At 39.0% G+C, this 13977-nt stretch overlaps 1 protein-coding gene across 7 annotated transcripts in view; it reads left to right on the forward strand.

Moving 5' to 3' along the window:
• The window catches only part of CLOCK (clock circadian regulator), a 60859-nt gene that overhangs the window by 8034 nt on the left and 38848 nt on the right, over positions 1 to 13977 (forward strand). For 5 of the 7 annotated variants that reach the window (XM_039362877.1, XM_039362875.1, XM_039362881.1 and 2 more), the window contains exons 2-6: positions 10804 to 11048; positions 11506 to 11610; positions 12060 to 12172; positions 12516 to 12610; positions 13391 to 13450. In XM_039362877.1, coding sequence (XP_039218811.1) covers positions 12564 to 12610; positions 13391 to 13450 — 107 coding nt within the window. In that variant the 5' untranslated portion in view covers positions 10804 to 11048; positions 11506 to 11610; positions 12060 to 12172; positions 12516 to 12563. Of the gene's footprint in view, positions 1 to 3060; positions 3174 to 10803; positions 11049 to 11505; positions 11611 to 12059; positions 12173 to 12515; positions 12611 to 13390; positions 13451 to 13977 lie in introns of those variants that run through there. The other 2 variants (XM_039362880.1, XM_039362876.1) reach the window with 2 other exon arrangements.

The following is a 13977-nucleotide window of genomic DNA, read 5'->3' on the forward strand; positions in this document are numbered from 1 at the left end:
AATATTAGTCTACCCAAGACTCAAGCTGTCAGTTTTGCTACATGTACATATTTTGGTTGATTTGTTTAGTCGGAAAAAAGATAAGCCGGATAAGAGACCTGGTTAATACTTAAGGGAGAAATAACCAAGAAATCTGTGAAGTTGAAAAAATATCCTGGAAGAAGGCAACAGCAAATCACTTCCAAATTTTGGTATTTTTTGATGACAAAACTGCCTAGTTCAGAGGTCCCCAACCTTTTGGGTGCCAGGGACCGGTTCCATGGAGAGAGGTTTTTTCCATGGACTGGAGGGTGTGTGGTTTTGTGTGCTGCCTGCATCTTGCAGATGGGATTTTGCTTTGTTTGTGCAGCCCGGTTGCCGGCATGCCGCGGCCTGGTACTGGTCCATGGACCGGGGGTTGGGGACCCGTGGCCTAGTTAACTTTGTGGTATAACGGGTATCAAGATCAGTTAAAGGAATTACCTTATTCTACAGACTTATAAAACAAACAAGAAAACACATGGAAATAGTGTGTCACATAGTAGTTAATATATGTTAATATAGTTATATTATATTATATATATTTCTGATGTCCTACTAGCACAGTAGTTCTCAACCTTTTTAATGCCGCGACCCCCCCCCAACCGGTCGTAAGTCGAGGACTACTCAACCGGTCATAAGTCGAGGACTACTCAACTGGTGCAGCACCGTTTGCAGAATTGGACTTTTGGTGGGCTCAGCAGGGCAGAGACAGCCTGGACAATTCCTATTGGCTTTTGAAAGCCAATAGAATTAAACTCTGTTCAAGAGAGTCTATTCTATTGGCTTTCAAAAGCCAATAGAATAAAAGGGAGTAGCACAGCTAAGGAAAAGGGGGAAAAAATGGCGGACTGCGTTGTTTGGCGACCCCCGTGAAATGGTAGTTCGACCCCAAATGGGGTCCCAACCCACAGGTTGAGAACCACTGTACTAGCATAATCATTAAAAATAATTTCCCTGGTTAATGAGACTTTTAAAATATCTGCAGACAAACATATAGTGTTTGATAAAGGCTGTACATTTGTTTACTAATACAACCATATGTGTAAAACTATTATAGTAGGTTCAACTAGAATTGTGAATCTTGTTACTTGTGCTTTGATTTATATTAATTAGAATAAGGATGTTAACTATCACATTTCTAGCTGGCCATTGTTTTAAGAAACATTCTTCTAGTGTGCACAAAAAATAAATAATTTCATTTTATTTTATTTTTTAGAATTAGAAATATTTTAGAATATTGATTGATTACAGCCTTCTCCAAAGAGCTGGGTATTTTGTCTCAAAGTATGTTTGAGCCTTATCATTTGTCTCTGAGTGAGAAAACTGGGTTGATTTATTTGTTTAATGATCTCTTAGCTATCCATGGTATTTGCTAGAGCCATCTGAAACACCAAACGCATCAATATTCTCTCTGTCCTGCTTCTTTAAGGCTCAATTTTTGCTTCCTTAGGGTGTCACAGAGAATACATTGCTTGCAGTTTGCTGATTTTTGTTAGAATATTTGCTATCAACATTTGTTGTCATTTAGTTTCATCCATTCTGAGACTGCTCACAAAGTTCATAATAATAATGCCAACAGAAAACTTAACTTCAGAACAAAAAAAATACAATTAAACTTTGAAATCAGGTTTTGCAAAACTGAAAAAGCAAAAAACAAACCCCAACCTCAAATGACAAACAAAAGCAGAAGAATGTTCTAGGAGAGATTAATAGCATCCCTTAAAATCCTGGGGATTTTTTTTTTTTTTTAAAGCTGAAGTTAGAGATAACTCAGAATCCCTCAGAATCCACTCAGAATATAGGTTCCTCTGACAAAAATGATCTATCCCTGGTCAACAAGTCTTCTTTCAAGGAAGAGGCATTCCAGATAATATTAGTTATGATTTAAATCCCATTGAAACCATATCATATTATCAGTTGTTTAAAACCCAGTTGAAAGACATGTAAACAAATAAAGACAAATATTTAGATAATAGATAAAGTTTAAGCAAACAGGGACTTTTAAAATTGTTTATCATATGTCCTTTGATTACCTTAAGCTTATTTGCAGGCAATAAAACAATATAATAATTTGTAATTTTCAGTGTTCGTATGTACTAATATCGGAGCATATTTTGAGTTCATGGTTGCAATGAAGGATCTTGGCTGGCCTCTGAGCTTGTTTGTTTTCTTGTAGACATTTCATTACCCAAACTAGGTAACATCATGAGTGCTTATCTGATAATATTGCCTAGTTTAGGAAATGAAGTGTCTGCAAGAAAACAATCAAGCTCAGAGAACATCAAGGCCCACTCTGTATTGTATGTACTGTTCAGTTCCTGTGAGTATTTATTACTCATTTTTAACTTCATTCTTCAATCAATCAAGTCTTTTTATGGTCTTAGCCCAACATAATATTCTGTAATAAATTATTATGGATGAAAAAAATTAAAATATATGTATGCATATTGAAGAAGAAAATATAATGTATTTTTAAAAGAAACTGTATAAAACTACATAATATGTAAGATATAATTGTGACCTCAGAACCTATTTAAATTCTGTACAGTATTGAGAATTTATATGAAGTTTGCTTTGTAGTTGTGTAGTTTCCTAGTAGCAGCTCTTTTTCCTGGAAGAAATAAAATTGCTACCAAAACTGTAAAAGAAGAAGAGAGCCCCTACATCAGTGGTTCTCAACCTGTGGGTCGGGACCCCATTTGGGGTTGAACGACCATTTCACGGGGGTCGCCAAACAATGCAGTCCGCCATTTTTCCCCCCCTTTTCCTTAGCTGTGCTACTCCCTTTTATTCTATTGGCTTTTGAAAGCCAATAGAATAGACTCTCTTGAATAGAGTCTAATTCTATTGGCTTTCAAAGCCAATAGGAATTGTCCAGGCTGTCTCTGCCCTGCTGAGCCCGCCAAAAGTCCCATTCTGCAAACGGTGCTGCACCAGTTGAGTAGTCCTCGACTTACGACCGGTTGAGCAGTCCTCGACTTACGACTGGTTGGGGGGTCACGGCATTAAAAAGATTGAGAACCACTGCCCTACACAATGATGTCAAAGAATAAAATCTCCCTTTAAAACAGGGACAACATTTTAAGGGGAAGGAGTACATTCCATCTAAGAACGATGTGCCAAAGTTGGTGTTGAGGCTACAAAATACACAGGTAAAATAATGAATAAATGTCTGCATGACTAAATCTTAAAATATTTTTTATTTAATATTTTAAATATTATTTTAAAATATTTATGTATTTAAAAACATATAAATAATTGATGGCAGATGGTTTTATAGACTGCTAGAGCCACTTGTTATCTTTCACAATTCATTCTGGACTTTGTGTGTTGCTCTGTCTGCACAAGCCTGCACAGGCAAAGCAAGGGAGGATTTTTTTTAACAACACTTTCGCTTTGCCTATACAAACCTGTGGAGCACTGTTTTGATAAAGTCATATATAAGTTGACAGGACTCCTGCAGGTATGCTTAGACAAAGTGGGTCTGCTGTCAAAACTCAGGACTGGGCCTTTCTTTGTGTTTTGTTTGTGCAAACCAGTTGCCAGGTTACCCAGGCAAAGAGGAACAAAACAGGACAATAAAGTGCCTAGTAAGTTTTGATAGTTACTCCCACTGCAGAGTTGCCTAGGCAAAGCAAGGACAAGTTTTGCCTGCCCTTTTAGCTGTGCAGGTATCCTCAGCTGTTTATGCTCTCTTCCTGGGAGATCTAATCTGCAATTTAAGAATTCAGTGATGTTTGGTATTAAATGAGAACAAAGTATATGATTAATGAATAGGTTATAAAATGACAGAATTTTTGCTAAATAATTTTTAACATGCTTATATATTTTATATGCACGTGTAAATACACACATCCAGTATTGCTAAATTGAACATGATAGATGGATGGATGGATGGATGGATGGATGGATGGATGGAGATAGATAGATAGATAGATGAACATGATGGATGGATGGATGGATGGATAGATGGATGGATGGAGATAGATAGATAGATAGATAGATAGATAGATAGATAGATAGATAGATATTAAACAAAATGTAAATGAGCGCTTCCTGTGAGAGAACTCATTTTTAGATCTGTGGTTTCCAGCATGAAAAACCCTGGGGGGGGGGGGAGGAAGAAGGCACATAGAAAGTGAGAATCCATCCTCTGGCTGTCCTAGGAAAGTTTTCTTCCTTAGGCCATTGGGTTCAACATTTATTTCAGTACTTCAGTAATATGATATCCCCCAGAGAAGTGTTTCATTCTCACCCTTTTGATTTTTCACACCTTTTTAAAAGAGCTTTTCTTCCAAGCCTTGGGTTAGGACAGGGGTAGGCAACCTTGGCTCTTTTGTGACTAGTGGACTTCAACTCCCAGAATTCCTGAGGCAGCATGGCTCAGCTTGGAAACCTCTCTCTTTCCCCTCAGCGTGGCTGGCTCAGGAATTCTGGGTGTTGAAGTCCACAAGTCATAAAAGAGCCAAGGTTGCCTACCCTTGGGCTAAGTTAATGAGATTATCTGGTTTGTACGTGGATTAGTATTTAAATTGGGTATCATCTAATTATTGACTATATTGGCAATCCATTCATTAAGGATTGCTTGTCTGCAAATGAATTACTCTTTCCTCAGAAATAGAAAGAAATCCTTTCTCCATTTTTAGGCATTCAGTATAGTTTTAACATTGAGGAGAGCTTATAACAGGGGTCTTCAAACTTGGCTCTTTTATGACTCGTGGACTTCAACTCCCAGAATTCCTGAGCCAGCATGGCTCAGCGTGGAAACCTCTCCCTTTTCCCTCAGCGTGGCTGGCTCAGGAATTCTGGGAGTTGAAGTCCACAAGTCATAAAAGAGCCAAGGTTGCCTACCCCTGGGTTAGGATGATGGTTGAATCCATTTTTTGTTTGTTTTTGGTTTTTTTGGTCCTATCTTCTGATGAGGCATATTGTCTTTTTTGACATGTGTTGTTTTCTCTTACTTTTCAATGGTGCCACCTATAATCAATATGAAATTGTACAGTCTCAAAATTGAAATAATTGTCTAAGTAACTGGCATCCTTCACGTTTACCCCATCCAATATATGATACTGTAGTTACTTTAAGGTGCTCCCATTCTGTCAAGAAGAGATGATCTTATGAGGTGCAGAATGAGAAAGAGGGATAATAATGTTAGGATGGGAGCAGAGTTTGGATGGTTTTTTTTTTATTATTCTGCAAGTCATAAGTCACATCATGGTGAGAGGAGGAGAAAAAAGTCAAATGAGGGCATAAAGTCGTGGCTTGTGGCATCAGTGGATTGAATTGGCAGAAAAGAAAGTGAATTAGAAGCTGAAAACTTGCAGTCTCTGACTGTTAAGGAACAAACATAATAAACCCAGTGAATAAACAGGTAGGCAATGATGAGACTAGACATTCATGTGTAGCAGGAAGTTCATCTCAAGAAACAGGGCAGATTAATTTCTTATTCAAAATTAAGCAAACTGACAGATCAAAGTAAAAGGCCTCCCCGGGTAAGTAAAAGAATCCACTCCCATTGGGAATTGTACTCAGTCCTTCCCCTGTCTCTGCTTATAGCAGTGGTTCTCAACCTGTGGGTCAGGACCCCATTTGGGGTCGAACGACCATTTCACGGGGGTTGCCAAACAAGGCTGTCCGCCATTTTTTCCCCTTTGGCCACGCCCCTGGCACCCAGTGATGTATAAGTGGTTGGGGGTCACCACAACATGGGGAACTGTATTATGGGGTCGTGGCATTAGAAAGGTTGAGAACCACTGGCTTATAGGAAAGGAGACCAGACCTTCTTCTTTAGCCTGGTCTTTTCAGCTTCAATTATTTAGTAGTGATTTTAATTGTTTCTATCGGATTGTAAGTTGTTCATGTTTTATTGTTAATTGCCTCTGGGCAGAAAGGAAAATGTAACTTGTACGAATAATAACAGCTGTCACCACAATTCAATAGTGTATTTTCCTGTTCAAGGAGTCCCATACAGTGCCTCTGCTCCTATCCATAGTTACAATCAGAAGATTTTACTTCATCTCAGTAGTATAATATTGGACTTACAACTTGGTTAACTCCTGCTTATTTTATTTCATGTGGTTGTAAAACGAGAATGCTCCTCGTATAAGAATGCTGCTTAAGAAAGCATCAACCAAGTTTGCCAAGTTGCATGTCTGTAGTATCCTGCCACAGCCGTATTACTTGTTTCTCACATTTACATATTTTCATATTAATCAGTTGCTAATTTTAATTCCTTATTCCCATTTTGTTGCCGTGATACCTATTGTATTGTATTTGTTATTCTTTAGAGTACATAGGCCAGCATCCAAAGATCCTCCAAAATGGAGGGTAACAAATTAGCTTTTGGTTTGTGTTTCCCTCATATCTGTTTCTCCCCAATTCTTAAAACTTTTGGAAAACCTCTTTTCAAACCATTGAGAGTCAAGAGGCATCTGCTGTTATGTAGCAGAAAAATGCTATGTGATAGCACAAGCCAATAAGCATACAGGACTGGCAGACCAAGGGCAGAAAGAGAGAGAGGGAGAGGGAGAGAGAGGGAGGGAGGGAGGGAGGGAGACCCTTTTGACAACTAAAATGAAGATAACACTGCATATATCCTTTTTTACCTTTATGATATATACAGTACATACATACATATATATTACCTATAATAAAGGTAAAAAAGAATATATGCAGTGTTATCTTCATTTTAGATATCAAAAGGGTTTTGCGACTCCCCGTGTTTTGTTTTTGGCGGGAAACGGGTCCAAGTGGCTCTTTGAGTGTTTTGGGTTGCCTACCCCTGGTCTAGTTCTAAGCATCGTGAGAGCTAAACATAGCTCTGAAGTGGGTGTGCAGTTTTATTTTCTGCCAGAATTCAAATTATTGGTAGTATGAATAGAACAAAGAAGTGGATAGATAGGTCTTAATAGTGGCTCTAACCTGCATTTAGTCAAATTTCTCCTGTGTTGAGCGCTGTCAGTGCTGTAGACATCTCCTATCTCTTCTCCCTTAGCACCTCTGTTAACCACCAGGGTTGACAGGATCCACGAGAGGGTTATAGGCGCAATCTAATCCAAGGCCTTAGCCACCCCCTTATTCCAGGCAGCAACCACGGAAGCAATGGATGGAAACTAATTAAGGAGAAAAGCCACCTGGAACTAAGGAGAAATTTCCTGACAATTAGAACAATTAATCAGTGGAACAACCTGCCTCCAGAAGTTGTGAATGCTCCGACACTGGAAGTTTTTGAGAAGAGATTGGACAACCATTTGTCTGAAGTGGTATAGGGCAGTGATGGCAAACCTTTTAGAGACCGAGTGCCCCAAAACTGCCCGGCCCACACCCCCTGCACTGCCCCTACTCCACCCTGCCCTGACAGCCCTGCAGCTCCAGCTGACTCTCCCTCAGGCTTCTGCGGTACTGCTGCTAACCCCACTACACTTGTCTAGGATGGTCATGTACCACCTGCCAGGTGCCAAAGTACCACTAGTGGTACTCATGCCATCAGTTGAAAAGCCCTGAACTAGAAGACCTCCAAGGTCCCTTCTAACTCTGTCACTCTGTTATTCTGCTTTAGATGGACTATGCAGCAGACCAAACAGGACCATCCCTAGCTCCCTCTGAAACCCTTCTGCCACCGGGGTGGACCAGTCCAATAAGGGCCTAATTTCAGGAAAAAAAATACAGGTGGTCCTTGAGTTACGACCATATCGGAACCTGCCCATTATTCATAAAATGGCTTTTTTGTGGTGGTCTTCAAGCGAATCACCGTGGTTGTTAAGTGAATCCACAGTCGTTAAGCAAACCAATGGTTTGCTACGGGCACTATTTTCCTGCAAATTAAAAACAACTGCTGGTTTTTGGTAAAATCATCATAAAACGTGGTCATACGACTGCAGGATGCTGCAAACAGCTGTAGCCTTGTTGACAAATACCCAGAGGGACTCCAGTCATTGAAATTTTGGGGTCCCAAGTCCAGTTTTTCAAGTCTGCTGAATCTTCCAACAATCGTTAAGGGACCAGTTATAAGTAAAGGACTACCCGTTAAGTCAAATAGGACACAAACTATTGGACCAGAAAGACATCATATCAGATTGTATTGTTTCCCTGTATTTAATTTATACCAATTTAATTCTTTTAAATATATACTTCTATATACTTTTAAATATATACTTCTACTGGTAAAAGGTTATAGTAAATGACAGTTAAATATTCTCCTATTTTATTTCTTAGAAAGTTGCTCAAAATAGTAGTTCAGTGTTTGAACAGCAATAGAAACAAAAAAGTCTTTCGTTTTAAAAATAACCATAACGATTAGGCATGAGATAACTAAGTTCTCGAAGAGGAAATTGGCAAGGTAGGAAGTAGGACGTCTAGGAATAAGGCAGCTACAGGTAGTCCTTGACTTACAACCACAATTGAGCCCAACATTTCTGTTGTTAAGTGAGACATTTGTTAAGTGAGGTTTGCCCCATTTTACGACTTTTTCTTGTCACAGTTGTCAAGTGAATCACTGCAGTTGATAAGTGACTCTGGCTTCCCCGTTGACTTTGTCAGACGGTTGCAAAAATGGATCACATGGTCTTGGGACATAGCATTGGTCATAAATATGAATCAGTTGACAAACATCTGAATTTTGATCACATGATCATAGGGATCATGGGTTGACAAGATCAGAAATGAGGAGGTGATAAGGTGCCTGGGAAAGTCAAGGGAAATCATCAAAACAATTAAAAAACGAAAATTAGAGTATTTCAGACATGTGATGCCACACCCAGAAAAATACGGCATACTCCATTTAATCCTCCAGGGAAAGATCGAAGGCAAACGAGGTCCAGGCAGAAGAAGAACATCGTGGCTTCAAAATCTAAGGGACTGGTTTGGACAAAACTCAGCAGTACTTTTTTGTGCGGCTGCTGATAAAAACAGGATCACCAACATGATCGCCAACGTCCGATAACGGATATGGCACAAGAAGAAGAAGATCATAGGGATACTGCAAAATTGTAACTTTAAAAAACGGTCATTAGTCACATTTAAAACTTTGAACAGTCACTAAATGACTGTTGCAAGTCAAGGACTACCTGTATTTTGTGAACAAAGTCATCATTATTAAGATAATTCTATCTGTGTTAAGTTTTACTATTCTATTCACATATTGATAAAGTAAAATTCACATATTGGTTGCATGAGTACCTCAGCATGTATCCAGTATTAGTAAAGAATTTGGATTCCTGAAGATATTGTCTAAAAATGTATACTAATGGGAACCATATTCACATATCACCTAACAATGCTTTCCAAACTGAACTAGTTGTATAAGCGTATCAAATGATTTATAGCCACTCTGGAATTATTGTTTTTTTCTAAATTGTGTATGTTGATTAGGTTTACAACATCAGGACTGAACAGTGATGCTTATTTGTAGTGAGCATCTGCTTTTTCCAAGCCAAAAATAGTGCAAACAGCATGTGTGCATATGTGCGTGTGTACATATATATGTGCCGAGTTACATAATATATATAATTATAGATAGATAAGTGATATCACCGAACATTAATAAATCAGATCGAATCGTTGCAGCTTTTTGAGATGGTAGCCTTGCTGAATAGCCTTAATTGTATAAGAAGGACTTACTCAAGATCAAACCCTTATTTATTTTGACTGAAAATATTTAGAGTACACCCCTTTCCAAAGTGCACAAGTAAGTGGAGAAAATTAAATAGCAATCATAACAGAACAAAAAATACCTAACCAAGATGGAATGCCCACAATCAGTCAATTAGAGCTAATGCTGCAGTGGAACCAAAAATTTTAACCACCTTGTAAAGTGCAAGGTAAGAGGATGGTACAAGTACTTTTGTAGAAGCATATTCCAGGGCCTGCCGCTTCTTCACAGAAAGACATGTCCACTCCACCAAACCTTAGGTATTTCCAGACAAAATCAGTTTTGGCAAGGCAATACCTGATGTAACCAGTTGCGGTGCCCTGTGGGGTCTTGAGTATTTTAAATTGGGCAGCAATCTCAAGATCAGCATTATTATAGAGCAGTGGTTCTCAACCTTTTTAATGCTGCGACTCCCGACCGGTCGTAAGTCGAGGACTACTCAACCGGTCGTAAGTCGAGGACTACTCAACTGGTGCAGCACCGTTTGCAGAATGGGACTTTTGGCGGGCTCAGCAGGGCAGAGACAGCCTGGACAATTCCTATTGGCTTTTGAAAGCCAAAAGAATTAGACTCTATTCAAGAGAGTCTCTTCTATTGGCTTTCAAAAGTCAACAGAATAAAAGAGAGTAGCACAGCTAAGGAAAGGGGGGAAAAAATGGCAGACTGCGTTGTTTGGCGACCCCCGTGAAATGGTCGTTCGACCCCAAATGGGGTCCCGACCCACAGGTTGAGAACCACTGTTAAGAGTGATTAGGCTGCCTTGCTTAGCAGTCTGCCCACTGCATTGTGGAACAAGTGCAGCTGCCAAGGGATTGCCAAAGACTGCTCTGCCTACAGCGCATTTTTCTGATCCAGCAACATAGTGATTAGGTCATCTACCCAACCACTTTCTGGGCATCCTAGACAACGTAGGGTCACCGTTGAAATACTGCCCAAAGCTGGGCAAAGGTCTCCTTGGCCAGACCCACTTTTTTCTTCTTGTTTAAATAAGAGCCTTGTATCCAGGAGGACTCTGAAATACACCCAATCTATATAACTATCAGGACTGGTATCATTAAACTGCTTGATGTTTATTGCTAAAAAACTAATCAATATTTTGGGGGGCTGATTTTAGTTTGTTTCATCCTATCCAGAATCTGACAGCTTCCGGACGCCAATTCAGGCTTTCTACAGCATGTCTGGCCCAGAATGATAGTATATGGATATCATCAGTATACTAATGACCCTTCACTTCAAGACAACATGGTCTCTCCCAGCGACCTCAAATAGATGTTAAATTATATAGAAGAGATCCCTAGTCTTGTGGCATCCCACACAGGAGCAACCAAGGATTCAACTTCTGTTCCTCTATAATTATTGACTGCAACTGCTAATTCAGGTAGGAGTGGAACCGCTGTAAAATGGTGCCCCTGAGTTCCAGTTGTTGTAAAAGTCAGTAAGATATGTGATCAGTGGTGTTCAGTGATGCAAAGAAATCAAAAAGGTCCAAGAAAATGCACTCTGATTAATTAGATAAACTATATCATCTACCCAAGCACCGTATTAAAAACAACTGTTTAGTTAGTGGGCCGATATATAAGAACTGATATAGCTACTAAAAAGTGAATTTCTAAAGAAATTTCATCTTGTTAGGTAGCCCTTTCATGCCATTAGTTTAAGAAACAAGATAAATTAAAATGGTCATGAGATTGCTATAATTTCTCTATGGGGGAGAGAAATAGTTGAGAGTTTTATACGTAGAAGGACAATAAATGGGATGGGTTTGTGTGAAACTGTGCATGTGGTACAAAATTCTTCATAGTGTGGAAATAATAGATAATTTCTCTCCATTTTAGAATATGAAATTAAATTAAGAAACTTAGAGGCAAAGGAAAACATTTCTACGCAGACTATACAGTTAAGCCATGCAGTTCCCCTTCACGATATGGCTGTCAACTTTGGTAACTTTTATATTTTTAAAGTGATATCAAGACTGAAAGTGAACACCAGTTGCTGGGAGAATATGTGGTACTTTTGTATCTAATTAGTCACTACAGGCCACAAAATACTGGATTAAATAGTCTATTGGGCTAATCCAGAGGTAGGCAACGTTGGCTCTTTTTTGACTCTTGGAGTTCAACTCCCAGAATTCCTAAGCCAGCCATGCTGAGGGAAAAGGGAGAGGTTTCCAAGCTGAGCCATGCTGGCTCAGGAATTCTGGGAGTTGAAGTCCACATGCCTTAAAATTGTCAAGGTTGAGAAACACTGCCCTGGTCTAATCCAACAAGCATTTCTTATGTTATTAAATATATTGTTTTGTTAGTATCATTATTACCACTATTATGATTAATATTGGGTGTTCCTCCTTTGGATTAAAACATTATTTTTTTTTCTTTTTTCTTTTAATCAGTAATAAGCTAGAATGTAAAAGAACCTCTATGGGCAATACATTCTGAAGAAACTGTTCTCTCAAAAATTGGCCCTTCTGAATATCGCCATTTGTCATCCAGAAAGAAATACACGGTAAAATATTGCAACTTTAAATTTGGATATTTATGATATATATCTATAAATAAGGCTAGAGACTGAATGCAGGAATCTAGATTACATATGTCAAGGCATCAGTAATGGGATTTTTGAGCCTTTTTAAAAAAAATAGCAAAGTTTGATATTTTTTTAAGAACTTGATTTCTTCTTGGTTTTTATGGTGGCACGTGATCTGGCATAACCCGATGAGAAAAGGAGCTATATTGAAGATACCGATTCCAAAAGACTCTTGAGCGTTTGGGTGGTTTGTTGGAATTCATTAGAAAACAGAAGGAAAAAAAATACAAATTCTATTTCCTTTTATTGCATTTACCCGCAGATCAGAATTACAAATGTCTACCACAAGACTAAAGTGTGATGATATGTTATGTTCCTTACCATAAGCATCCATAAAATGAGCTCCATTGCAGACAGGTAAGTTGTTGCTTAGTTTCGTTAATTTTAAGTTTATATTCTCAAAGTTACCCATGTTGTAAATGAGGATTTCAAAGAAGGTGAAATATTGATCTTCTATTGGTTACAAATTAGAATTAAGCTTTCACATTATCCCAAAATATGGGGCATGATTGAGACATGGGTGTGGACTAAAAAAAAAAAGCTTGGTAGGAATGTGCTGGATCAGGAGTAGGCTCTTTTATGACTCATGGACTTCAATTCCCAGAATTCCTGAGTCAGCTATGCTCATGAGTCATGAGTCATAAAAAAGCCGAGGTTGCCTATCCCTGTGCTGGATGTATCTCTTTTTGAATTGTTAAAACAGTTGCGTCATTTGCGTGGAATGCGGGACAAAATGAATAAATAACTACTTAACTGGTTCTGAAGTATCTGCTTCTGGTTATGTCTTCATGATCAACACTACTCTGCAATTGTTCTTTAATACAGAGTTCCTCAACCTTTTCGGCTTTGCCGACTGCAGTAGGATGGGAGGGGATGGTTCTGCCTGAGTGGCGTGTGCTCAGCTCCATCTGTGCGAGCAGTGGGCACACATGCCCGCCAGTAGTGCAAATGGACAGCGCGTGCACACACTTGCCCAGTGCTTCCGCAAGGGGGGGGGATGTGCGCACGTGTGCTCTTGCCTGCCGCTTCGGGTGGCCCTGTTTTGAACAGCTCATGTCCCAGTAGTGGGCTGTGGGCCAGGGGTTGGGGTTGGGGAACTCTGCTCTAACACCCCCCCCTTTTTTTTTTTTTTTGCAGAGATGATGGCAGCATTTTCGATGGTCTCGTGGAAGAAGATGACAAGGATAAAGCAAAGAGGTTTGTTTTGTGGAAGAGCTAGCACGAAAACTCTTTATTTGTGGCCAAGAGGGGTATTTATGCATTGAAAGGGCATTCTGTGCAATTCAAAGATAGCGTTTTGAAACAATCTCCATAAGGTGGAGAGGTATATTGTCGAAGAATGAATGGAGATATGGAAAGAAAATGAAAGATTGACTGGAAATAGTCTTTTCTTCTTCCGTTCCCATTGTCGTCAATGTGGAAGTGACAGTATCTGTTTTACAGTAAACATTGAGTAGTAATTTAGTTACTAATTACTGTAAGAAAAATGCTGAGCAAATAACTTTTTTTCCCCCATTTTATTCTAAGGAGATTCTAGACTTCTACATTTTTTTAAAAAAAATCTTGTATTTGCATATGTGCAACTATTTAGAAACTGTTTCCTTTTTTAAGAAAAAAAAGTTAAAGTGGACATATCAAGGCAATTAGTGTGTCTAAAGCAAATATTTTCACGTAATTATTTGGACTAGTAGTCCTGATCATGGTTTTGAAAAGGGGAAAAAATG

This window comes from Crotalus tigris, unplaced genomic scaffold (genome assembly GCF_016545835.1).
Source record: "Crotalus tigris isolate CLP2741 ecotype Arizona unplaced genomic scaffold, ASM1654583v1 scf7180000019483.1746242, whole genome shotgun sequence".
Lineage (NCBI taxonomy): Eukaryota > Metazoa > Chordata > Lepidosauria > Squamata > Viperidae > Crotalus > Crotalus tigris.